Below are 27,500 nucleotides of genomic sequence, written 5' to 3' on the forward strand. Positions count from 1 at the left end.
TCCTTCCCCAGAGCTCTGCCAGGTGCCCTCCTCCGAGAATCTCTTGCCACTGGTGTTGCCCGTTGGACCCCATCCGCCTGTGGCAGCCTCCTCCGCAGAGCGGAGCTGTCATTCAGCCGTGTGTCCCTGTGCCGGGGGCTCACTGAATGACTGTCATCCCCGGTGAGGCTCAGAAGGTACATTCAGTTGTCTGCTTTTATAATCGCAGGAACAAGAAATTGAAAGACTGAACAAGCTCTTGCAACAGCACGGACTCCTTGGTGAGGTGAACTAGACGGGGACCCACTCCACCTCAGAAGACCTTGCTTCCCGGGCCTGTGCCTGTGGCGGGAAGGACGCCGGCCTTTCTGGGGGCCCTCTGGGGGAGAGGCTTGCTTCCATGCCTTGGCCTCACTCCTGCCCAGTTGGGATCCTGGGGGACACAGCCTTTCGGAAGGCTCTGTTTCTCCCTTGGTCTGACCGAGGGCTTCCCATCCCATTCCCAAACCACACTGTGTAATAACAAAGGTACCAAACTGTATCTTCACATTTTGAACACTTTACTCTTGCTTGAAAATGAACAAAGCTGGACAATCACTAGTTGTATATAAAATTTAATCTCATCAAATGTACAGTTTTCACATTTCACATGTATATTGAGGAACCAGTGCATCCTTTCATATGAGCACTCTGAAAGACAAAAGAAAAAAAGAGGAAGCTACCTTAGCTACCAGCCCATTCTAAAAAAGTCTTCTATATTTCCAAGATGTTCTAAACAGCTTCTCTTATCACAATTTCCCCCAGGGAGGTTGTTCTTGGGCACCCAGCCCCCTCCTCTGCATCATCAAGCTTCTAGCTGGTTCCACCTCTGCCACCTGACAACATTTTTCTCAATTACTGTACAATTAATGTATAAACTAAACTCTCTCCTTTCCTCGGGCCCTCCTACCATATTCTGTCAAGCTTCAACCGCTTGGCATGGCTCTGTGGCATCCCACACCAGCCCTCCAGGTGGAGAGCTCGCTAGCTACAGTGGCTGGTACAGAAATGGCAATTAGACCCAAGACGCCACTGTAATTAACATGACATTTGGGGGAAGAGCCCCTCGTGAGGCCCTGTACTCCTACAATTTTATACAATGTTTTGCTACTTTTGTACTCATTTCAAGGGGACCTGAAAAGAAAACCTGAACTAAAAACAATATTTTAAAAATTACTCACATTAAAGGAGGGGGTGAATAAACTGGGTAAACCCTCAACGCCTGAGCTACTTCAAGGTCTGTTCTCTTTACCGTCTTTCCAAAGGCACAGTTTGGTTTCCAAATATGATCTATGTGCTGAGAGTATTGAAAATGACCAAGACCAGATAGTGCAAGCCAAGTAGAATAAGATTTCCAAAGGAAAAAAGGAGGGAAGTGAGTGGAGAGGGGAGGCGTGTTGGTTTGGGGGCAACCTCAAGGGTTGGAAGTATAATAAAAAGGGATGTCTCTGAGGGACCCCGGGACCCCAGGCCCCCAGGCACTCTGTTCTGGAGGTGTGGGGTAGTTTCCTTAATTAACGACTTACGTCAGACAAACGGGAAGAAGAAATCAAAGGGCAGCTTGGCGTTGATGGTTGGCCGAGCTCTGAAGCCTGCCTCTGCAGGTGCAGACACATCCACAAAAGTAACCGCAGTGGAAATAAGCATCGTCCTTTCGTTTCCTGAGTTGGTCTGAAATAAAGAGAGTGACGCGAGCCCTGCCCGCCAGTGTGTTCCCAGGACAACCAAGATGGACGTCCTTCGTTCCCTTCCTCGCCTGACCAGGTCAGGTCCCAAATCTGACAGGTCCGAGGAGGGGTAGTGAGCCGTTAACTCGGATGAGAGAGACGGTGTCTACTCAGGTTGTCCTAACTGACACATCAATGTCAATCACAACTCCATTTTCACAAGAATTTTAAAGATCAAATCTAAACAAGAAGACTAATGTGAATAAAACCATTATCAGCAGAGTTTCTCTAAGTAAAAGAGAATGACTGCTAAATTGCTTGAAGAATTCAGATTGTTTCAATTTTAATTATAATCTTTTTCACAAAATAATAAATTTCACCTATCACACTTGAGTTTTGTCTGGACTTGTGTCTTAACCTCTCCCTTATAGTCAGGCCCACCTCAGGAAATGCGGACGAAATCAGATTTGCAGTCACGTTCACTATTTTAGCCTGCGGGTTCAGTAAGGAGCCGTATTTAGTCCACTTCACTTCTATAACCAAAGCCACTGGGAGCTGGCAAGAATCCTGCACAACAAAATGCCATTAATCAATCTGAATATTACACAACCTCAAGTCAAACTTAATCTGCAGTTCAGAGTTTTAATTATAAAATGTTTCACCTATTACAAAATGTTCTGAACAAGAGAATGAATAGACTCGAGAAGTTCAGATAAAAACAGCTTAGAGAAAGCACATATTTTCAAGTACTCAATGCTCCAAAAATATTTTAACACCTAAAGCATGATTTTTCCATCCCCTCCTATCTCCTATGAGGCCAGCATTGCCTGTGAGCTGTGGTGGTCCCAACACCCACCTGGACCCTTCAGGGCCTTGACTGCTCTAACTTCACCTACCACCTGGTTACTTCTACCTCAGAGATACTCTAGGAGAGAAGCTGGCACTGGGCGGGGAGGGCGAAGAGGACGGTATTATTAATAGAAACTAAACCTGATTGCGTATCACATTAAAATGCACTTAGAGGAAATTTAAGTGCTTGCTTTTCATTTATCTGACTTCATCAGCTGGCAATGAAGATGTTATACTGGGATATACAGGCAGAGTCCGTAAGCTGTCAAAGATACTAACAAGTCTCCATCTGAACCGAGAGCAATGGCGCCACAATGGAGCTGCCCGAGTTTAGGTTGGATGCTGTGGGAGCCGAGTCCGAGGCCTCTGCCCCAGGACCTTAGTTTGCTCAGCCCCAAGGAAAAATGGGCAAGTGGGCCTTCCAGGCCTCTTTCCTGCCTTTAGAGTCTCTTCAGTTGGCAAACGATAACTGTTGAAGCTGCATGAGGAGTAAATGGAATTCCATTGTAGAGTCCTACTTTTCTGTTTGAAATTTTTCCACAATAAAAAGTTTTTAAAAATATGTCTCTTCAGGTCATGAAAAGCTGGCAGGCCTGCTAAATTTGGTACCTGCCAAAAAGGCACTGGTGGAATTCCTTGGCTTGGAACTGCCTTTTAAGAAATTTGCAGGCTGAAAACTCCTTGAGAATGTCCTGTTATTACGAGAAGATGCACCATGCAGCTGGTACGAATGGAGTTGGGCAGATGCTCGCATGCCTGCTTCCACCTAGAAGGTTGGCACCAAACCCGCGCCAGGCCCTCTGAGCTCCCTGGACCAGCACAGACCCTGGTGATGCTCATGTCCGTGCTGCTGCCTCTCCTCCCAACCAATGTTTTCCCTTCTGAGGGGAAGTCATAACTGGATGTCTTAACCCCTCTCTGAGAAGCCAGAAGCAATTTGCCTGGTTCACTGAGGCAGCAGAGCTGAGCCAAGACTTAACAGCTGAACAGCAGGGACTGAGTAATCACGGATGTCTGCTGGGGACTCGGTGGGGAGGGCGGGATCAGAGCTGGGGAGCTAGTCCTTACCCCCATTATCCCCACGCTATAAATATGCTAAGCAGATAATGAGAGGCCTGAAGAAACGGTGACAAGAAAAAGCTGGGCAATTAAAGGATAAGATGGAGAGCACGCCTCCAGTGATGGGGACGACCCACACTCCGCTGGCTGAGACAAAAGAAAAAGGTGGGCAGAAGAATCACATGTGAGCAGGAACCTATTTGTAGGATGTCAACTTCCATTAAACTCTTCGGGGAACTTTGGAATTGAAAGCTCTCACATGTGGGCTGCCTGTACAGACCAGGGAACAGTGGCTGGGACAGCTATGTGGATGGGAGGAAGTCTCAATCTTTTGAGACAGTCCTCACACTCGTCTACCGTATCACGATGCCAAGGCCTCGGGTAACACCAACAATGACAGTAGGAATAGTCAGAATGGTGAGATCAGCAGCAGTTCCCACTCATGGAGTGACCACTAGGTACCATGAATGTTACCCCATTTAACCTTCTCAACAAATTCATGAGGTCGGTACTATGACTATCATTCCCATTTCACAGATGAGGAAACAGAGGCTCAAATCCACAAAATTGCTGGCCAAAGGCCAAAGTGCTAACAAGGGGCTAAATCAGTATTCAAGATCCAGGCCACCTGACAACAAAGCCCCAGCTCCTGCCCAAACCCCTCCACCTCCTCATCAGGGAGCTCCCCGAGCTGCCTGTCTCCTCACAGGTGGAAGCAGGAGCGACTGCCAGCATGTGGCCTTCAGCTCTCCCCCTTTACCTTCACGTGGGACGCCTGGGTGACCAAGTGGACGGGCACCCAGTCCAGCACATCCTGGGCCCGGGAATTTCCAAAAGGGGCCACATAATCTGGGAAGCCCTGGCCCATCAGCAGGCTCTTCACCTTCTGCACTACCAGCTGACACGTGATAGCCCTGGGCAGTCTTTGGGGAAGGAAAAAGAGGTCAATCGATTGAGGCTGTCTTTCCTACAGCTGTTTTTACAGACCCAACAACACACGTGCTCTCTCCAGTTCCTTCATTTTCTCACTCTCCAAAAGAGGGATCTGACAAAAGCCAAAGTGTCTCTAACTTTGCAAAATCTTGGTTGGCAAGACAGATGAATCCAACACAGTGGTTTCCAAACTGTGTTCCATTGAGAGCTTCTGTACAAGAAGGGTTCCATGGCCAAAAGTTCTGGAAATATTGCATACCCACGTCCCTCCTGAGGCACATTGGCAGATTAAAGGCTCTGAGAAGTCCTGCAGTAAGGAATCGTGTTTTTAACTTTAATTTGGTATTTCCCAAACACAGACCTACCCTTCCTGACATCTTGTGGAAGTGTATTCCATGGAACGGCCTTTGAGAAATGCTCGTCTAAAGCGATCAGAACTAATAATGTAAATAGTGAATACTGGTCTAACCAAAATAATGATATAATTACCATGAGGAGATTCGAGATGGGAAGTGAAGTGGGTGGTAGGGTAGGAGATGGAAGGGGAAAGAGCCAAATCTTGATATTCCATAGTGGGAACCCAATAATTCATAAAACCAAAAAATCAAGAAGTAGCATTATATGCAGGTTATTTAAAGATTTGGGGGTAAATTTCCAAAAAATCAGCTACAAGAGTTGGAAGTGATTGCCTCTAGGGTGGGGGAATGAGAGTAAGAACTGCTGTCGTTCTAACAAGCCGTGCAGAGCTGCCTGACATTTCACATTATAGACACGTTTGATAATAAAAAGAGAAAAACAGATCACATTCAGCCTTCCTCTCACTGGGTTGGTGGTGCTGTGTATATTAAAATTTAGAAATATAGGAAGGACTTTCAGGGAAAATATTTTTGCTGTGAACTCAAGGTGCTATGAAACCTTAAAAACAAAACACAAAGCCTTGAGATTTTCACTCTGCCATATTTTATAAGAAAAATGATTATAATAGTTTTCCTTTGAATCATGACAAATGGTTTATGGTTATGAGAATTAAAATTAGAAAACAAAAAAACTACACCATTATAAAGGATTGTCACTATTGCTACTATCCATTAATAATGATAAGAAGCTACATGTGGCTTTCACATACACTCGTCAGTTGATGCACAGGTTTGTTAAAATGGGGAAGGATAGAAATGCTTTGTTTTCTGATCAACACAGACAAGTTCAAATAGACAAAAGTTACTCTCTTACCTTAGTTTACAGCCAGACTGCATATTGTAACCAAATAATACTGGGGCCCGGATTCCCTCTATTGCTAAGCAGTCTTGCTCAGTTGTGCTACGAAGAATAGTAAGTTGTCCATATCTATTCATGGTCTGAATAATCCCAGACATTCACAGGAAGTTAAGGAATAATCACCCAGTGCTAAAGCAATCTGATTCTTAGGAGACAGTGTCTCATGTGTGACTGAGTGAGACCCAAATATCCCTTCTCTGGGCCTCTGGGGTTTTGACAGTTATTTCCCAGGAGAGGGCAAAAAACAGTTATAACTATTTTCCTTGATTAGTAGATCCTCAGAAGAAAAATCCTCAGAAACCGGCCCTTCAAAATAAATTCCAAATTTTCAAAACCAGTAAATTTGTTCAAGAGTCTCTGTTTAAGTATGAAATTAAATACATCTAAACGTGTGTCAACTTTTCTGTATTAAGATTTTCATTATAAAACACTGACGTTTTCCTGGGCCGTTTCAGCCCCAGTGCCGGTCTCCACACAGCCCCACCTGCTGTACAGCCAGACCCACCACCCACCGGAGCCACCAGAGGAAGTTCTGGCGGAGACTGGTCTCTCTAGCCCACAGGACCCTCAGCAATAAAGAGAAGTGCGGCCCATGCACGTGGACAGGGAAATCAATCTTCTCCACAGAACCAAAAAGGATATCCCTTCTGAGGCCGGAATCCAGCAGCTAACGGGAGCCCCGCAACATAACCAGGGTTTCCACTGAGAGGAGCTGGCTTTGTATTTTGCTGAAAGACAATACAGAGATGCTCCCAAATAATTCTCATTTTAATAAGGAAATGGCAGGGGAAAATCAAATGCTTTTCATAATAAAATCTGGGCTTGCCAACCAATACAAGAATGGTTCCCCCTACTCAGAACTATAAATATGTCTGCTGACAGTGGGAGGCCATCACGCTGTAAAAGAGCAAGCTCATGTGGAAGAGAATCTAATTCCCAAATGGAAAAAGATACAAGGACTCTGCCGGATCCTTTACAAACTCCACATGCTCTGTGCAAGCCCTCTGTTAGTACAAGGGGTTAGATGTGGTAACGCTTCCAAACGGAGACTTTTTTCCACTTAGAAGTTATGACTTCTTTTTACTTGGCAATTAAATACTTGTACAAAACTGATCAAACTTACCTGAATAAAACGAATTTCAAACTTTTGCTGGAATGGAACCACTGCACTGCTAACTGTCCCCAAGAGGAGAGCGAGATGAGCTTTTGTTATCTCTCCTGCATCTGTATATGTTAGGCTGTACTTGACCTAGAAACAGAATGATACTCCAAATCACCCGTTCCTGTTACACTCCTGTAGCTGTATTAATAACTCAAATAACCCATCTTCCCTCTTGTTGAAGCTTCTCTTTCCTGTCCAGTTGGGTTACTGAGGTGTTATCTCGGCGTCATCCCCCAGCTGACAGACAGGGTCACTGGGGCCTCTCTATACCCATTACCTAAGTTCCAAATCAGCTGGTCTGAGCAGAATGTAATCAGTCTATCTCTGCAGAGGAAACGTGTTGAAATAAAACAGCAGCAACAATAACAAATTTTGATGTATTCTTGTAAATCACTAGGTTTGTGGAGAAAAATCACACATGACTATTTCAGAGACAAGTAAAGAAGCGTCCTCTGATGAGACAGCAGAAAGGCAAGCAGGCGGCCAGCCCAGGAAAAGCAGTGTCATAGGATGGGCCAGAGCCCCCCTGGAGGGTGCCAGCTGCCCCCTCAGGACCACGCAGCGGAGTCTGCCACACAGATAGAGCTTTCAGAGCAGCTTGGGCACCGACCTCAAGCACGACGTTAGTGCAGATTCTCACATCCCCAGCCTCGACGAGGGCCTGCTTCAACACAGCAGTGTCTTCCAGGCGGGTTAGCGTTTTATTTAGAGACTGAATGATGATGGACTGAACAGTGATGGGAACCTGCAAAGTAAAGAAGTCCTGGATTGCTAAGGACACACACGACAGAGGGAAGTGGGTTAAAATAATGAAAAACTGGAAACAAACCTCCACTGATACACTGCCAAGCAGGGAAAAGCATGCTACAGAAGAATATGCATACTATAATCCCACATCCACAAAAATACAGATATTTATATATTAATACATATATACATTCACATAGAAAATACTTGAGAAGGACATCACCAAAACTTTAAAAGTGGTTACCTCTAAAAACAAACATGTTCACACAAAAACTTGTACAGAAATATTCACAGCAGCATTCATAGTAGCCAAAACCAAAAACAACCTAAATGTCTATCAACTGATGAATGGGTAAATAAAATACAGTATATCCATACAAAAGATTATTATTCATCCATAAAAAGGAATAAAGTACTGATACATGCTACAACATAAATAAATCCTGAAAACATTACGCTAAGCAAAAGAAGCCAGACACAAAAGGCCACATATTATATGATTCCAGTTATAGGAAATGTCCAGAATAAGCAAATCCATCGAGACAGAAAATAAATTAGTGGTTGCCAGGGACTGAGGGAGAGGGTTGGGGAAGAATGAGGAGTGACTGCTAATGAGCACAGGGTTCCTTTTTGGGGTGATGAAAATGTTCTGGAATTAGATAATGGTGATAATTGCACAACCTTGTGAATATACCAAAAACCACTGAATTGTACACTTTATAATGGTGAGTTTTATGGTATGTGAATTATATCTCAAACACACACACACACGGACAAAACTCCATCACTTCATCGAGCATGTACTCTTACTTCTAAAGAACACCTCCTACTGACAAATCCACTAGCTCTGTACACGCATGTGTATATACATTCTCCACACAGTCCCAGGGTACATCTCCCTAAACCCCTACCACCTCCCTGAATATACACTTGACCCAATTTATACACAACTTCTACACACACACAGTGGTTATCTATGGGTCTGGGTGGTGGGATTATGGGTAAGAGAAAACAAGAGACAGACAAATCTTTTAAGCAGAATCAGGAAGCCCTGGTTAGCCCAATGTGATTAAAGGACATTTTTCATTTGTGGCCATTGCCAGCAGAGTGACAAAGCAGTAAGTAATTCTTTAAATGGCTTGAATCTCTAGATAGCTGGGCCTCTTCATACTGTGTGACGAATCTGACCTTTGCTCTAAATGTCAGCTCTTAGAAACCACTGTTTAGGAAGGAACCTAACTTGTATCTAGTTGTTTATATTGCTTTGAACTTTGCCCTCAATCACGTACCACGTTGTTTATAATTCCAAATTACTAAGAATTTAAGCTGTCATTTTATAGATAAATAAGTAGTCCTTATGTGTCTGCTCCCATGACCAAGACGACCTTCAACTGTCCTTATTGAGTCAAACCTCTCATGTAAGAATGTGACATGGTTCAGAAGCAAAGATGAGCTGTCACGTGAAAGAGTGGCAGAAGGGCAAAACCAACCACCGCAACGCCCTCTACATAACAAGCCACACCCACGGGTTGAAGAGCTTCGCAAGGAGGCCGGTGCTACCAGTTAATCAGCTCTTGTTGAAGTATCAAAAGACGACCCTGGATTCCACTATCTGAACATCCTGATCCCGGATTCAGCAATGACACTAGGTTCCAAGAAAGCGCACACCCTTCCGTACCAGCCTCTGATGGAGCCATTCCCATGGTGTGTGGGTGTGGCTGGCAGAAGCCAGAGGGTCCAGTCTAAACAAGCACGGGAAAGATGCACAGATGAGTGTAAACAGCAAGAGCTGCACTAGTCTATCAACCTCCAGGGGAACAGCCACAAGAGTGAAAATGGCAGGGCTGCTCTGGTTTCCTGAATGTGCCATTCAATCACATCCCATCCCCAAACACCCACTGGCAGAGAACTAAAGCATACTTAACAATGGGCTATAGGGCCATCACAATCTTTCGTTGATGGTTCAACAGATATTGACAATGATTCCAGGCAACCATAATGGGCCTCACTTAATGACACTGGATGCAATTTTTATATTTCTCATCCTCTAACAGACCTTGGAAGTAGTTTTTAAAAATTTAAACAAATCTCTGATTAGTCAATATGCTTGCCCTTTAGAGCACAGACACTGGTGTCGGGCAGATCTGAGTTGGAAGGCCCAGTCTGCCACTTCCTGACTGCGTGGCCACAGGATGCAACGAGAGAACGTATGTGAAGCCTGTAACTCTAGGCCTGGCACACAGTAGAACTAGTCCAGTGTCATGGTTGAGAATAAGGTCTCTGGGGCCAGACAACCTGGATTCCTGTCCTAGCTCTGCCACTTCCCCACTGTGTAGCCTTGGGCAAGCTAATTCATCTCTCTGTGACTCGTGTGCCAGAGAGTGACAATACCAGGACCTACCTCCTAGGGTCAGTGCAACAACTAAAGGACTTCAGACATATACAGTCCTTGGAACAGCGCTTGGCACACAGTACGTGCCTTTCAGTGACAGCCCATTACTTCTCATAACAGGTCTTCCCTTCTTATTTGAACCAATCCCCTAGTCATTGATTCACTTAATACATAACCCACTAAGTGCCCAATACATATTAGGCACCACCCTAGTACTAAGGATACATCATGGACAAGGCCCCTGTCCCCCCACCCCCAGGTGGTTCAAGCTTTAAATGGTAGAATCAAAGCACTTTCTAGTGGTTAGAGGTATCTGAGAGCTAGTCCATTACATGACTTTCAAACTGGGTTCCCAGGAACCTTAGGGTTCCTCAGAGACACCAAACAGGAGAGAGATGGGGAGGCCAGGCAGGTGGAGGGCTTCTCACCCCACCCCTGCTCCACCCAGAGGCATCCGGTTCAACCCAGGTTACACACTGGGGAGAGTTCTGCTTGAGATGTCACTTGAAGAAGCTCTACAACTAAAACAAGTTTGAAAACACTTTCACAGATGAGGAAACCCAGGCCCACACACAGCAGTGTGACGTCCAAAGTCACACGCCTATTTCCTCTCAAATGTCACCTCAAACACACGTTTGTGTCCAGAGACTTAATGAAACTAATTACTGTAGGTATCACTGCCCCCAAGTGCTTCCTGTGCACCAGACGCTGCACCGAGCTCCTCCTGCGCACTCTCCCACTCGAGCCTCACACCAAGCCTCTGGGGCACTTACCATCTGCCTGACCATTAGGGAGACTGAGGCGTATGTTATACGAGAAAATAATGGCAAAGCTGAGTTTTGAACCAAGGCAGACCAATTCCACAGGCTTTGGGAGACTATAACAAGGCCACTGCCTTGGGCCTCTTTGGGGACTGCATTCACAGGCAGGCATAGGGTGCAGACCCAAGAATAAGGGGTAGATCCACGTTCCTTCTCTCTGACGTATCCACAAAGAGACGTTGGCCTCCTGACTACCGCCCGACAGAGCCCCTGGGCTGGGGGTGATAAGGCTTTGACTAGAACCTACCCCTGGAGCCACACTGAGAGTGCTCACCTCCCACACGGGTGTACACTCCCTGGGCACAGTGTTTCCATCTTCTACACTGACAGACAGCGTCCTGGGAGCTGGCCAGCTCTCCTGACAAGAGACCAAGAAGATAGCAAGGGACGCCCTGACAGCACAGAAGCCAGTCACACCCACTGTCAGTCAAGACAGCTGTGCCATTTAAACATGAGAAAGTGGACCCACAAAAACTGAGGGAATTTGAAAATCTGACCCTTTTGTGATTACAAAAGGGTCATCTAGTAAGGAGTTCCCCTATTTCATTTCTGCTCGCTTGCTTTTCAGCAAATGTTGTTATTGGCAGTAAGGTACCTTCTAATCATAAGTGTACTCATTTCAAAGGGCTCAGAAATAAGACAAGTGTGTTATAAACTAACTTTCCATAAGAAATACTCTTACCTTTGTTTTTGAATTAGGCACCTAGACAAAACAAAACAAAACAAATTTTGTTAAGTATATCAAAAAGAAGCATTTTCATTGCTTTTTCAGACCATGAGTTAAAGGGCATTCTCATCTACTTCATAGTCATAGACTTCACAAAGAGGAAAACAGAATATCCTTAATCGAGACCTGCCACCTACATATTTTTATATCTATGTCATAATCAAGGAGGTAACTTTACATTTCTCTTCTATACCCATTTCCTTCAGATTGGAACCTTAACAGACCAGCCCAACAGAGCTGGTCTCAGGCAGCCCCCATGCTCAGTGTAATTATTCAGTATTTTCCACACGGTCCTCAGTGACGGCACTGTGGGGAAGACATGGCTCCTGTCCTCCAGGGCACTCTCACTGTGCCTGTCCTCACTAGAAGGACACCATCGCTTGCCCAGGCGATTTCCATAGCTCCTAATTGGCCCTCCTGCCTCTAACCCAAGGCCCCGAGATGCCAAGCTCCTGTCCCCCACACGCGGGAGCTCTCTTTCTGAAGGGCTCGACCTCGCTCCACTTCCCGCCCCCAGCCCCCTCGAGCTCACTCCTCTAATCACAAGACACCCTACGAGGGCGAGGGCGGTGGGAGCTCCGGGGAGGGAGACGAGCAGACGCGTTCCGGGGGGCCTGTGCTGAAAGAGAACCGCCGCTGCCTGCCTGAGGGACGACTTCCAGGACAACTGTGAGAAGTCACACCACCTGGAAGAAGTCACAGGCCTCCATGGCTGGCTGAGGAGAGGAGAGGGAGAGGGAAAGTGGGGCGAGGAAAAGGGTCAACTTGATTCTGAGAACTGCAGCTCAGATGAATACTGGTGCCAGGTACCACCCTGCTCCCCTGCTCCCCCCCAAAAGAAATGAAATCAGGAGGGGGGCTTTCACAAAATGGCTTTTAATCACTGAAAAGCGTCTTCTCCCCTGGAGAGCCTCCATGTCACCCACCAAGCGGGCCAGTGGGCTCGCTCGTTTATTCAGTTCCGGCTACAGTCACCGCTCGGTCACTGCACGCGAGAGAGCAGCCTCTCAGCACCAACCTCGTCTCCCGTCTCCAGCAAACCTAGTGCCCGTCCTTTCCTGGGCGCCCACTTCCTCTGCCAACCAGAAAGGCGATTTGCTATTCTTTTCTGGTCTGTTTCTCAGAGAGAGATCTTTTTGGTACTAATATGATTATTTCTGTCACAGACATTAAGATGTTTTTATCATTTCTAAAGTTTTGGGTTATTAAACCGTTTGTTTTTCAGGAGACAGACATTATTGGTTACCATGAAAAAGAATGAAAGCAAAAAAAAAGAAAAAATGAACAAAAGCAAAATATGAGCAAACTATATAAAAATAAAAATTGTGATTATTTCAATATCTTTGGTATCAGTATTCCAAAGAATTGGAGGAGTAAAATTTAAGTTTGCGTGTCAATAATGCACTGAAATTATTCTATACTCGTCATATTTTAAAATGGTACAAAGAACAGAAAACAAACCTAACAAATCAGTTTCACTTCAAAATAATTCTTACCCTCAAAATTTTAGGGCTGCTGTAATAAGCCATGCTCAGGGCTTCAATTTCTTCACACTGTTCCAAATTTATCCTTCTGGTGCACTTAACAGCTTGGTTAACCAGAAATGCTGGAAATCATAACATTCCCAAGGAAAAAAAAAAAAAACAATAACAAAGAGAAGACAATTTTCAACTTTCCAATGGTAACTAAAAAATTGTAATCTAAGTGAAACTGCAAAATAAATTATGATAGATATACAACATGCTTAAAATAGGGTTTAAAAAATTATTTTTCAAATAGGTAATACATTCACACAATTCAAAAGGCACAGAAAGATAATGAGAGAAGTCTCCCTCCAACCACCCTCCCCTAGCCCCCCAGTCTCCACCAGTTCCCTTCCCCAGAGACAATCAGAATGACATTCTTGTGTATCCTTCTGGAAATATTCTATGCAAATAAAAGCATGTGTGTATATATTTTTAGTATTTCTTTCCCCTTTTGGAAACAAATGTACAATATATATTCCACTCTTTGTTTTTTTTCAGTGAATAATATATCTTGGAGTTCAGTCTGTTTCAGCACATGAAGAACTTCCTCCTCTTTTTTTTAGGGATAATTAGTATTCTATTAGATATGCTATAATTTATCCAACCAGTTCCCCACTAATGGACACTTAAGTTGTCTCTAGCTTTGCTATCACAAACAACACTGAAATCTACTATTTTGCATGTGGGCCAGAGTTTCTGTAGCTCTAACTCCTAGGAGTAGAACAGCCAGGTCAAAGAGCAAATTCATTTGCAATTTTGATACATATTGCTAAATTGCTCTTCACAGATTTTCTTCACAATTTATAGTCCCACCAACTATGTAGATAAGCCTGCTTCTCCCCAGCCTTAAATTTCTTAAGCTTTGCCAATACTTTAGGTGGAAATCGTATCTCAGTTTGGTTTAAATTTATACTGTTCCTACCGAGAGCGAGGTTAAGCATCTTCTCAACAGAATACATTTTCCTTCATGTAACAAATGATGCTTCATTAAGCCACATGCTCTCATCCACGACTTAGCTAGCTTCTCCACAGTGAAGCTGGCTTAAGGACTGGAGAGCCGTGCCTGCTGCCTTCTACTGCTAAGAGGGTTACTCCACGGGTTCTGCGATGCTCCTGAAAGGAGGAACAGGACCCACAGGAGGCAGAGGCACGGGCTGCATCCCTGCCCTGTCATGCCTGAGTGAGCCTGGGCAAGAAACTAAACGTTTCTCAGTTTCCACATCTAAAAAATGAAGATAACCCTACCTTAGAGGATCGTCATAAGGATCAAATGGAAAACACACACAAGCAGTTAACACAACACCCAGCACATGGTAAGCACTTATAAACGTTAGTTAGCTACAGATAAACGCGAGCTCCAGTGAAGAAAGAACTTTCCACAACTGGAAGTGTTAAGCCACTGAGTGGGCCGGTTTCAGGTAGTGAGTTCCCCACCACTACAAGTGCTCAAGCAGTGACTACAGGCGGCAGAAGATTCCGGCCCTGGGCGGGAAAATGAACTACGTAACCTCTGAGGCCTCTTGCAACTCTAAGACTGTTTATCTAGTTATGAAGCCTGTTTAATCATGACTACTACAAAGTTAAACTAAGAGCAAACTCTGTTTACAGAGAAAAAGAAAAACACTCTCTCTCTTACCTGCAGGGTTATCATCGGCGCACAGAGATGACGTAAGGGGAGAAGGAAATCTCAAAAATGAATCTGAAGTCTGCAGGTGAACCCCATACTGCAAAGAGAACCAGTAGCTGTTACGGTGTTATTCAGTCCCTCACTCCACACTCCCTGGACGCCAACCACGTGCCAGGCAGCCCTGCAGGCATCGGGAACTTATTGTGTGCTGGATATTGTGTTAAGGGCTGGCACGTGTTTTTCCATTTGATCCTGACAATGATCCTCTAAGGTAGGGTTATCTTCATTTAGTAGATGCAGACACTGATGAGCAAAAAAGAGCAGTGGTCTCTGCCTGCATGGAGTTTACATCTAGCTGCCCCACACTTTTCTTTCAAGGATGTGTGTTTCTGTGTGCATGTTACTGTATTTGCAGGCTTTGTTATTACAGAATTCCTCTGGAAGGGCATATGAGAAGCTGACCTAAGTGTCTGCCTCTGCAGATAGGAACTGGGTGACCAGGGACAGGGGTGAAAGAGGTCATTATTTTTCACTGGCAATAGTTATTTAAGTAACAGATAACAGTATACATTAAAATCATAACATTGATATGCCTTCTTTCCCAAAACCAAACCCCCTGAAATTTTTCCCCAATATTCAAAACAAAATTTACAGCTATTGGGCATACAGCTAATTTTCTTGAGTTTAAAAGTATCCAAATGCCTTGGTGCCAGCAAGGGTTTGGGGAAGCAAGCCTTCTTCACTGGAGCTGGGAGTATAAACTCCTGCAATCTTTCTGGAGGGCAATCTGGTATCAATACTTAAAATTTCCTTTCATTTTGACCAAGTTAACCCATTTATAGGAATGTATCCTAAAGATTTAATCAAAGATATATGTATCTATAAGAATGTTCACTGTGGATTATTTATAATAGCCAAAACTGGAAACGAATGTCTGTTAATAGTGGAATGGCTCAATGATAAATAACAATACATACACAGAAGGAATACTGTGCATCAGTAAAATGTAGCTCCAAACTAGCTCTAACAAGCTACTTTCTTATACCTGCTTTTCTCATCAGTTAAATGGGGACAATGATGTGTCTCTCACAGGGTTGTGTGAGGTAATGCCTGGAAAGCTCTGCACAGTGCCTGGCACAAGGAAAATGCTCAAGAAATGGTAACTTTTATATCGACATGTGAAGATGCATAACATTTATCACTGAATGAAAAAGGAAGTTTATAGAATGTGGGAAACTATAAATCCTCCTTCTGTACAATAGTATATGTATATTTTTGTAGATGCATTTAAAAATCAGGAATACACATCAATCTGTTAACAGTGGTTTGTAGTGTGCATTTTAATAGAAAGGGGGGCCTTTCCATTTTTACTTATGTACCTCTATGCTTTTAACTTTTAGAACTTGCACGTTGCTTTTATACTTCTCAAGAAGATGCTTCTGAAAAATTTGAAGTTTTCAGAGTTAATGTATATTACACTTAAAGGTTTACTAATAAATAGATAATAAAACAGCACGCATCTTCCCAAAGTCTGGAAAACTAAATATGACTTTGAGAAGAGGACCAGCATCCAACAGATCTCCTCTGTGTCCCCAGCAGCACACCTCCAGCACTTGCTGCATCTTATGAGGTTGAGAAGAGCAAAGAATCCTGCAGGGACAAATGCAAGCTAACCACAGAAGAAACGTCCTTAAACCCTACGTTAGAATTCAACTACTCAATTTTAATTTTCGTGATCTTTGATCTACGGGCACAAACATTAAGTTCTTCCATCTATAACATGAATTCTGTCTCGGGGAAGCCGGTTTTGCTGGGAACATACTGAAAAATTAACTTACAAGGACAGGATATTTGCGATGGGATGAGTAGACTTAAGTTCTCGGCTCACCTCATATTTATCAGCATTTGGAGCATCCAGTTTGGTGGTGAAAGAAATATCTGATTCTGTAGTCAACGAAAAACCATCAGATGTTCTCATCAATGTATCAAAATTCTTTTCATCAGGCACTTCTGGATTAATAAAGGATAATGCAGGTTTATCTGTTTTTAGAAAAAGTATTTAAATCAGTACGAAATGTAACATGTATATTATATATAACATATTTAATATTTTGGAAACAGTTTTTAGCAGTATTAAGGCCGAAGTGAAAAAAAATAAGTGTCTCTTTCTACGTTCACTTCCCACAAGACTTCTTGAATCTTACTAAATCAACAGGATCCCCAGACTTGGCCTGTTTCTCTAACAGTGTAGAAGCAATGGTTTCTAAAGCCTAATGGTAAACAGCACAACAGAAGCCAATTACAATCAATCTCTTTCTTCAGCCTATGGACGGAGGAGTCTGCTGCATAAACCTCTAAGGGAAAGTGCTCTCCAGACAGCTAGGGGAATGAAAGATTCTGTTGCTGTCCTCACACAGCCACCTCCAAAGCCCGGGAAAATAATGTGCTGTGTACGGAAGAGGGAGAACAAGGGGCCGGGCTGATATGTTCACTGGGCTGCTGTTACGCCAGAGGACGTGACAATGACTGACCAGTCATGGCTTTAGATTACAAATCGCAGAGCATTTGCCTAAGGTTTCAACGGTGAGGGAACAAAACCAGAATATAAAGACATTCTGAAAAGATGACCAAGTTTAATTGATAAAACCATAAATATGTCTCTGGTCTTTGATATCTTGATAACATTTATATACTTACATGTGCCTTGGATCTAGACACCTATCTGAACTAAATGCTCAGATAAAAATAAAGATCCTGTTTTCATGCAAATATTCTGAGTAAAAATAAAAGAGAAAAAAGGAAATTGAAACCAAAGCTGAATCTGATTCTCAACCATTACACCAGGAGGAAATAAAGTAAAAAAAAAAACACATATACTTAAATAAATCTAGATTCCTATGCATGTCTACATATTACAAACACCTTTGAAATAAAGTATGAGATTTCAAAAGACAACCACACAAGCACAATTACTTGTAAAGAAAACGTGCATGCCCACAGGCCTCTAAAGTTGCTCCGCGGCTGCCTGTGAGTGGCCTCAGAAGATACACCCTAGCCAAACCACAGAATGACTGCTTTAGATCTAACTGAATGGGACATTTTTCCATAAAAGAACTTTTAAAATAAAAGACTTTCAGATTTTACAAAGTATATCACCATTAAATACTTACAGTTTGTAATATGAATGCAGAAAATAGATGGATTGATCTGGTCAACAAGTCTGAATACCCTTTGAGGTGGGTTTGCTGTAGAATTCAATGAATAGATGGCTGCTTTTTGACTACAAAACTGCCTATCACCCCTGAAAATTAAAAAAATAATATAAAATTTTAAGGCATATGCATACAATCTTAGCAAGCTTATTTTAAAACTGTCAGACGCCCGTACTGTACTACGTTAACAACTACATGGAGGATGTTTCTGAAAGCGTGATGTTAGAACTGAATCCATTTTTATTTCGTTTATTCAGTGTTAAAATGTTTGGCATTTGAAATTTTTTCCTCTAACAGGGCAAATATTAAGACAAGTAGAGTAACCTTTAAGGAAATCTTGTCAAGTATGGAATATAGATCAGGGTATAATTTTGATATAAATGAACCTTGTAAACTCTGACAGAATCAATTATATAAAATTTTGCAGAACTTCAGATTGTTTGTAAGTACTCAGAATAGATCCAAAATTTCTTGTTTTTAGAATAAAGCTGTCTTCAAAGGATTGTGAAAATGAGAAAATGTGAAGTCATCTAGAAGTTTTGGGGCTTAGAAGTTAGGGTCCAGTCAAGTCTTCAACCAATCCCAGACTCGACAAACTCTAGTCAATTTGATATAGATATGGTCTGGAGACAGAGATATAACAAAAATGGGATCATGTTCTGCACACTACTTTAGAGCCTTTTCTCACTTAATATATATTGCCCAATATTTCCCATATCATCAAATATATTTTTGTAATATTACACTAAATGGCTTCACTGTATACCTACTTATTAAGATACCCCAATTTTTTTTAACCAATCCTCTGCCACTGGTTCGAGTTGTTTCTAATCTTCCCCAATTGTTTGTAATGGTATAATGACATCCTTGTGCATACCTCTTTATGAACGTCTCCAGTTACTTCCTTAGGCTGTCTCCCCTGAAGTGGAACTGCTGGGTCAAAAGGCAGGTACCTCATTTAAGGCTTCTGAGACGTGTTGCCAGACTGCCGTCCAGAAAGGCAAGACGCATCCTCACCCACACCGCAGTGAGAGCGCCTATCCCCCTGTGCTCTTGCCAAGACTGGATATCATCATTCGGTTTTCACCCTTTGCCAATTTCATGGGCAAAAATCTCTTATCTCATTGTTTTAATTCGAATTTTCTCATTTACTAGTGAGGTTAAACATTTTTCCATATGGTTACTGCTCACTGGTATTTCTTCTTCAGTAAGCTGCTTGTTCATATCCGTTCACTGTTTTTTATTAGAATGTTTGTCTCCTTATTGATTTGTAAGAAGCTTTATTTTTAAGAATCTCCTTTGAGTGTCATGTGTTATAAATATTTTTTCCCAGTTTGTTACCTTTCAATTTTATGGTGTTTTTTATCATATAGAAGTTTTAATTTTTTAAATAATGAAATTATCAATCTTTTCCTTTATGGTTCGCCTGTGAGTTTATGCTTAAAAGACTTTCCCTGACCCAAGATTAACAAATCACTCATATTTTTCATTCTTTCATTAATTCTTTTTTAACACTTCACTCTTCAATCTATTGGTAATTTACTTTGGTGTAACGCTATGAAGCAGAAATCTAATGTTGTTTTTCAATAGTTAATCATCCTATGTCATTTACTGAATGATCCAACCTTTATTCCACAGATGTGAATAGACAGAAAAAAATACATAATATTTTTAATCAGCCGTGTGTAAAATCAGTACAACTGATTTTTGCCCTTTCTATTCTCTTCCACTGATCTACCTATCGGCCTTGAATCAATACACGTTATTTTCATTATTGTGGTGTTACAACATGTTCGAAACCTGGTAGCTTGCTCTTCTTATTCAATAACGTCTTGGCTATTCTCATCTGTTTATTCTTCCAAATGAATTTTAGAATCATTTTGACACATTATCCCTCTCCCTTCTGACTGGAATTAGATTTATAAATTAAGTTTTTACAAATTAATTAAAACGTTTACATAATGATTCTTCCCATCCCACTAAACTATCCCTCCATTTATTCAAATATTTTATCTCTCTCACTATATTTTGAAGTTTTCTTCACATAAATACTGAATAGTTAAGTTTATTTATAATTTATGTTGTATTTCTATGGTGTTATGAATAGAATCCATTTCCATTATATTTTATGAACAGTTATTGCTGGGATATAAGAAAGCTACTGATTTACTTTATAATTGGCACTTTTTCAAATGCTTTGTGTAGTTTTAACAGTGTATCAGTTGTTATTGTGGGCAAAGAATATTTTTGAAAAACCATGAGTAGTATTTATGAGAAAAGATCCAACACTGAAAATCTTCAAGTCCTACTGGGCCTTAAAGGGTGAGCAGGAATCAGACAGAGAGGGAACAGGAAGCGAATCCAAGTGCAAAGAGCACTGGCCAAGGATGGGTAACCTGCTGACGATGTCTGGAAAACTCCAAGTACCAAAGTTGAGCTGGATGGAGGATTCGAGATGGGGGTTAGTAGATAATAGGATCTGAAACAGGCTGCAGAACAGATCTGAATCCAGGCTAAGGAATCCACAGGTAATGAGAGCTTCTGAAGGTTTTTCAGCAAGTGAGTGACAAGATAAGGTGTGAGCTTATAAAGTGGAAAAGAGCAGGAAGGGACAAACACAAGGGCTATCATGAAGGAAGACTCAGCAGAACAGGGCTCCTCACTCCTCCCTCCAGTCAGCTAGCTCTCTCATCGTGTGCACTATATCAGTAGCACTAACAGGTCTGTATATTTCTCTCTAGTCCCACCGTCATAACCTTTGGGGTGGCGGGGAGGGAACCTATTAATCCTCATCTGCACTAGCTTCTTACTTGGTTCCCTGCCCCCAGGCTTGGCTCCTACGATCCATTGTCCATGCTGCCACAGAATTTCATAAGATGGGAATCTAATCTCACACCCCAGCCTCCTGCAGAATTCAGGACAAAATCCAAATCCCTCGGCATACACACAAGGCCCCTCGGAATCTGATCCCTGCCACCTCACCACACCCTTCTCTCGCCACACTGAGTTACCTGCAGTTAAGCCAACAGGCCATTCTCCTTCACCCCCAGGACTCTGCCATGTGGCTGCCTCAGCCTGGAAGGCCCTTCCCCTGATTCCATGCCGGCCAGCTTCTACTTGTCCTTCAGGACCCACCTCAGCTCAGAACATCTTTTCTAGAAAGCCTTCCCCAGTCCAACTGTCTGGGTTAGAAGCCACTTCTCTGAGTTCGCCTAGTGCCTGGGGCAGAAACTGCTGTCTACTCATCTGTCTCCCTTACTCAGTGAGCTCTCTGAAGGCAAGATCGTGTCTAACTCATCTTTGTATCCCTGTGCTGCCACACAAGAGGTGCTCAGGAAAGGCATGCTGAGGTGTGAAAGATGGATTAGATGTGAGAAGGCAAGAAAGAGGCAGGAGTCAGGGCAGCCTCCAGGCTTCTGGCCCGGGTGTCTGCCTGAAAGAACAACAGTAGAGAAAGTCACAAGGTGATACAAGAGGGTCAGTCAGGGGGGGTGGAGGGGAGAAATTCATTCATCCATTCAACCCATTTGTAATGAGGGCCAACTATGTGGCAGGAGCTGGGCTACACACTAGCGGTATACAGTATAGAAGAGAGAAAATTCTCACATCCAATGGAGGAAACAGATATTAACCCAATAATCTTAACAGTAAATTTACAATTTATTAGATGATACAAGTAGTTGTTGACAGTTTAGCAAATGTAAGTAAACCTTTTATGAATTGGAATCTACATAACAAGAACACTCAATTAATTAGGATTATTAGTTTTGATTTCATTACTTCTACACTTAATATTTAGGAGAAAGTCACAAGAAACACTAACTCAGAAAATTCTTGAGGTTCTTTCCTGAGGGCACTATGGATTCAGCTCTCACTTCTAAACCAGGGGTCCGCAAACCATCCCTGATTGTGTAAATACAGTTTTATTGAAACACAGCCATGCCCATTCATTTACATATTGTCTATGGCTGCTTTTGCTCAACAATGGTAGAGTTGAGAAGTTGCAACAAAGACCATAGGCCCTATAAAGCTTAAAATATCTACTATGTGGACCTTTATGGAAAATGTTGCTGACCCCCGTTCTCATGGTCTATATTTAAAATTACAGTATTGGCTATTTTTAAAAATGACATTCTAAACAACGATCTCAAATGGAGCAGAAATCTCACTCTCAGGTTCCTGGTACTTACTACAGAAGGAAAGCAGAATGATTTTTAACAAAGACTGAATCACGCTGTAGTCCAGGAAGCCAGAAAAATAATCTGACCACAACATGTCATTCTCCAAGCATTTTTACAATATTAGAAGTAGATTCGGGCCGGCCCCGTGGCTTGGTGGTTAAGTGAGCGCGCTCCACTGCTGGCGACCCGGGTTCGGATCCCGGGCTCGCACCGGCGCGCTGCTTCTCCGGCCATGCTGAGGCCGCGTCCCACACACAGCAACTAGAAGGATGTGCAGCTATGACACACAACTATCTACTGGGGCTTTGGGGGAAAAATAAATAAATAAAATCTTTAAAAAAAAAAAAAAAAAAAAAAAGAAGTAGATTCAATTTCCCATTGGTCAATAAAATAGTTTCTCATGGGAAAAACACACTGTACTTCCAAAAAGCATTCAACCTGTCCACTATCAACTGCTACAACTTCCTACAAGGCTAAATTTAAACTAGCTATCTCTGAATAGTAAGTTGGGTCCATCCTGAATAAATTAACCTCTTCTAAGTCCTATTTTTTTCAAAAAGCTTTGAAATCTTAATTACGAGAAACAGATCGTTCAGAAGAGATTATTTCTTTGCCTTGTAATCCACTGGGAGTGTCATTTTCCATTATTCTCTATACAATGTGAACTGTGAGAATTCCTGGTAGATTTACATATCACAAAGGTATAAACAAAGCTTTCCTATCTATTTTTTTGTTACAAGTACTATGTTCACAACAAAAGTTGTAAAATTAAACTGCACTTTTCACCTTGGCTAAACATGAGACTAAGTCACTGATACAAAAATGTGACACAGATGTGATACATTATCTGTTTACAAATCAAAGTGAAATGTAATTCAATCTCTGAACACAGAGATTTCGTTATACTCTCTTTAAAAAGTACACTCCCTCTTCCCTTTCGCCTGCACCATCATCTGGCTGGATGCAAATAAGGCATAGATACACTTCTACATATCGGTTTGGACACCATGGCTTCTGAGCAACGCAAAATTCAGTAAATCAGGTTCGGGTTTTTCAGCCTGAGGGAGTCTTCACTTTCTATACCCAAATTTTTATAATCTTGGTCCGATTTTATCCAAACTGCATGTGTCACAAACTTACGTGACAACTGGAACTGAGCAGGTAGAAAAGACACTGAACTCCACGGAGCTGCAGTCAGGGTCACAGCAGCAGTTGATGTCACACTGTGCTGGCAACAAGTCACAGACACACAGAGCAGCAACTACAGAAACGAGAGGTGAGACGCAGAGCGTCACAGTCAGCAGGTTGTGACTGCCCCCTGCCACTGCAATGTACCAAAAATCCACTTCATACAAAAGGTCCACTTTATTTTTCCTACTGCACTTTGGGGGAAATTTATGAAGTGAAAAGTGGTCAGTTCGAGCACTCTTCAATCCGAGGTTTCCCCAAAGTGGCCAATCATGACTCACTTGGAAAGTTCTGTTTATTTGTCCTCCACCTACAAGGACTCTGATTTGGTAAGCAGACTGTGAAACCGACACATCTGTGTTTTTCAAAAACTTTGCAGGTGATGCTGATAATTAAGACAGGTTTAAGAACCAGCATGCTAAATCACTTGCCTGACCATAAGAACCACTGGTTTAATATCACAGATTCCAAAGCTCCTTCTCTGGAGGCTCTGGTTCAGAGGAAGGGTCCACTTAAGGCTGCCAGGAATCAGGGTTCTCAACCTTGTTCTCCTCAGACGTCACCTGCAGCTCTGAGGCTAAGCCCACATTCACAGGCTACTGGCCAAGAATCAAACCGGCTCAGGTGCTCTGTACTTGGGGTCCTAGAAATATCTTTGGTAATTTAGACAATAAAGCATGGAGAAGGGTAGGAACCTCCCTACTTAGCACTTTTAATTTTTAATAATGATGACTATCTGGATTTTTAATTCCCTATTTTATTCTGTCAAAAGGCGGGGGGGGGGAAACCCTTTTAAAGAAATAGCAGAGCATGAGAATGATAAACACTGAACTCATGGTAGTAATTGGAGGGAATAAGATCAGCGCTCCAATGTAATTTTTTTCTTTTTCCAAAAAAGGATTTCAAGCAAATGCTGGTAGAGAGTCCATACAAGATTCTTATTTGCATGTATGAATTATTTCACAATAAAAATGTAGCTCAAAAAAGGTACAATAACAGACTCTGGAAAGAAGTGTGTAAGAAGGGAAGGTTCTGTCAATATACAATCTTTTCTTAGTCTGAGACACAAAAGTTTACATGCTTCTCTCTAGCCAAGGACTCCTCTATGTGCTTAGTAAAATAACGCACACTAAAGTAAAAAAATAAAGAGAGTGTTCGGGCTCCCTGTCTTATGCATTTAAAATTATAATCTTGATTTGTTTTCCAAACTTAAAACCCTTGTAGGTAGCTATAAGACTACTAAGGACAAAGCAATAGTGTTTAATAACTCCACTTAGGGGAAGAAAAGGTCTCTATCCAGGATCCGAGTGCACTTAATCAGCCAACAAGCATGTGTTGGGCACTTGCAGGGTCTAAGTAGCACTCAGCTGCTTTGCCACACCTCTCAATGTCCGCACGCCCGGCTCACAGAGCAGGGCACTCAGCAACAGCTGATGCAGGACGAAAGTTATCACTCTTCTCTTCCATCTGTAACCCATTCTACAAAGGGCTGTCCAGTTCTCCACGCAGAGCCAGCCTCCTGCTCCAACACGTACCAGGAGTGTGAGCTAAAATCAGGCAGGTAATTCACCTTCCTGAAAAATGGGGATAGCCCACGTCATAGGGTTGTTATGAGAATTAAATGAGATACATCACAGATGAAATGCTTAGCACAGTGCCTGCTACACAGTAAGCAGTTAATAAATGCCAGCTGTCGTTTATTATCATTACTTTCACAGGTCTAAGGAGGGCTCCTTTAAAAAGATGAAGTGAAAATTCATCCCCTATACTGGAAAAAAAGCGCTGAACACATGTCCTAATAATGATGATTCAAGAATAGCTTCATTCTGGGGAGAAAGTGGATTAACAGATGAATACTGACATGGATAAAAGACAACACAGTCCAAAAACCTTAGAGAATTTTGGGCCTTGACTACACTGCCGTATTCTGTCCCAATTTATCACTGATTTAACTTCCCTACTAATTCATCAAATGAACAGTTTAAATACAAAACAGAGTTTTGTTTACATATATTGAAACAGAAAATATATTTCTCTGTACTTTTTCTTACAGACTACTCATAATTTATAAAGGAGGCCCTCTGGAGAAATAATGGTTCCGTAACTGAAGTTAAGTCCTACAGCTCAGGACGTCAGCCAATGATGACTTTTCTATTTACTAATATTGAGCCATACTCAATTTAAGAAAAGAGGGCCGGCCCCGTGGCTTAGCGGTTAAGTGCACGCGCTCCGCTGCTGGCGGCTCGGTTGGGATCCCGGGTGCGCACCGACGCACCACTTCTCCGGCCACGCTGAGGCCGTGTTCCACATACAGCAACTAGAAGGATGTGCAGCTGTGACATACAACTATCTACTGGGGCTTTGGGGGGAAAATAAATAAATAGAATCTTTAAAAAAAAGATCTTTTTCTCATAAGAAGGGATAAAAAATACTGCATACCTATTGAGGTTACAGTCAGTGGACTTAGAATTTTTAAGATCACAAATCCTTTTGAGAAACTGCTGATTGCTATGAACGCTCACCCCAGAAAAATGCATATTCACAAAATTTTGCACTCAATCTCAGGGTCACAGACAGACATCTCCTGAAGTCATCAATCTCAAATCAGATTATAAAATATTCACTAAATGTGTAACTCCAGGATTAGATCACCTTCCGAGAAATATGTTAATTATCCCTAAAGATGAATCCTAAGAAGTGGGCATAACCCCTTACCCTACAGCTTCCCCTTCCAACTCAACACAGGAGGAATCCTGAGTTTTCATAATTCAAGTCAATAGGCAAGGGCCTTGACCCAGTCACATTTTGTAAGCTAGACTTCTGGCATCTCTTTTTTTGGTAAGTGAAAAGTCTGATGCATCCTATGCATTTCATTTCCACAACTGTCTAGAAACTTTCGATTTTGTCTTCTGCTGCAAATCTGCAAGGATTCATTCATTATTACTTTTAGCATTAACGTTGTCCAGGACCATTGCAAGTACTTTCAAAGATCTGATATTGTCCCACTTACACTCTCTGAGTCTCAGTTTTCTCATCTGTATGCCAGGGATAATAATATCTACCTCGCAGGGTTGTTGAGAGAATTAATGCCTATGAAACACTTAGCAATGCCTGCACACAGTAAGTGTTCAATAAACGTTAACTATCATTATTATTACATCCTCACTCGGGCTACCCTCCCTCCAGGTTAGATTACTGTGGATCCCCAGGAGTTGGCACTTGGTACCCACCGTCCGTAACCGGGGTGGGCCTGGGGCCAGAGGAGGGCCGAGGGGCCCTGGGGGTCTCGGAAGGCCTAGGCGACAAGGCAGGTCGGAGAGTCATCAGGGCTGCCTCCGTAGAGTTGAGACCCTCCGTCGTCACCGCGGAGGTGGCCCCGGCCTGGGCGCTCCCAGAGGCCCAGCAGTCCAGGAGCACGAGCAACAGCGGCGGGAGATCCCGCGGCCCCATCCCCTGGCCGAACCCGGGGCAGCCAGCAGCAGGGGGACCCGGCGTTGCCAGGCAACCGCGGCAGCCGGGCGCGGGGCATTACGGGAAGAGTCCCTCGAGACCTCGCGAGACGGCAGGAGCTGAGGGCGGGGCCTGGGAGAAGCGGACAGGAGGGGGCGGGGCCTGGGAGAGGCGGGATGGAGGGGGCGGGGCCTGGGAGAGGCGGACGGGAGGGGCGGGGCCTGGGAGAGGCGGGAGGCGGGAGGCGGGAGGCGGGAGGCGGGAGGCGGGAGGCGGGAGGCGGGAGGCGGGAGGGGGCGGGGCCTGGGAGAGGCCGGACACGAGGGCCGGTGTGAGTCCAGTGGAGACGAGCGGCTTGTGAAATTGTGTTGTGCTTCCCCGCGGCTTCCGGCGCTTGTTTAAAAAGTGCGGATTTGCAGATTACATCTCAGGGGATTCTGATTCAATAAGTCTACAGCAGGGTCCAGGAATTGATATTTTTAACAAATGTCCTGACGCAACAGTCGGGGGACAGAAATTTGGGAACCGCTCTCCTAAAGCTACTAAATAGGGTCTTTTGCGGGAGCACAGAGATCACATCATCATCCTTGAATTTTCTGTCTCCCACACCCTGTCCACGCTGGCTTTGCCTTTTTTGTTTTAGATGCATCGCAGGAGATCGCCAGA

At 43.1% G+C, this 27,500-nt stretch overlaps 2 protein-coding genes across 10 annotated transcripts in view; one reads left to right on the forward strand and one right to left on the reverse strand.

The window, feature by feature from the left end:
* The window catches only part of HVCN1 (hydrogen voltage gated channel 1), a 35,112-nt gene extending 33,034 nt beyond the window's left edge, over positions 1–2,078 (forward strand). For all 6 annotated transcript variants that reach the window (XM_087423318.1, XM_087423317.1, XM_087423319.1 and 3 more), the window contains one exon: positions 209–2,078. In XM_087423318.1, coding sequence (XP_087279444.1) covers positions 209–274 — 66 coding nt within the window. In that variant the 3' untranslated portion in view covers positions 275–2,078. The remainder of the gene's footprint in view (positions 1–208) is intronic.
* Positions 578–26,873, reverse strand: TCTN1 (tectonic family member 1). Of its 4 annotated transcripts, XM_004429979.3 has the most exons (15): positions 26,615–26,873; positions 23,337–23,457; positions 17,974–18,104; positions 16,692–16,843; positions 14,813–14,900; positions 13,147–13,256; positions 11,606–11,626; positions 7,574–7,708; positions 6,925–7,050; positions 6,444–6,529; positions 5,757–5,897; positions 4,354–4,516; positions 2,127–2,252; positions 1,545–1,689; positions 578–669 (listed from the first exon to the last, which is right to left on the reverse strand). In XM_004429979.3, exons 1-14 carry the CDS (start codon positions 26,832–26,834, stop codon positions 1,546–1,548), a joined length of 1,764 nt encoding a protein of 587 aa, XP_004430036.1. In that variant the 5' UTR covers positions 26,835–26,873; the 3' UTR covers positions 578–669; position 1,545. The 4 variants fall into 4 exon arrangements, with proteins under 4 accessions (XP_004430036.1, XP_087279442.1, XP_087279440.1 ...); XM_087423316.1 differs by lacking the exon at positions 23,337–23,457 and having other exon boundaries at positions 16,692–16,813; positions 26,615–26,720; XM_087423314.1 differs by lacking the exon at positions 23,337–23,457 and having other exon boundaries at positions 26,615–26,720.
* Positions 26,874–27,500: the final 627 nt, after the last annotated feature.

The sequence above is a fragment of the Ceratotherium simum genome, chromosome 35 (genome assembly GCF_057802395.1).
Source record: "Ceratotherium simum simum isolate JZ-2026a chromosome 35, ASM5780239v1, whole genome shotgun sequence".
In the NCBI taxonomy this organism is placed as follows: Eukaryota; Metazoa; Chordata; class Mammalia; order Perissodactyla; family Rhinocerotidae; genus Ceratotherium; species Ceratotherium simum.

Coding starts and splice junctions, on each gene's coding strand:
- TCTN1 (XM_004429979.3), bottom strand. CDS start 26,834: ATGGGGCCGCGGGATCTCCCGCCGCTGTTGCTCGTGCTCCTGGACTGC. Junction 18,105..23,336: donor TGCTCAGTTCCAGTTGTCAC/GTAAGTTTGTGA, acceptor TTTAATTTTCAG/GGGTGATAGGCAGTTTTGTA. Junction 6,530..6,924: donor TTGAAATTCGTTTTATTCAG/GTAAGTTTGATC, acceptor ATTGTCTTTCAG/CAAAATACAAAGCCAGCTCC.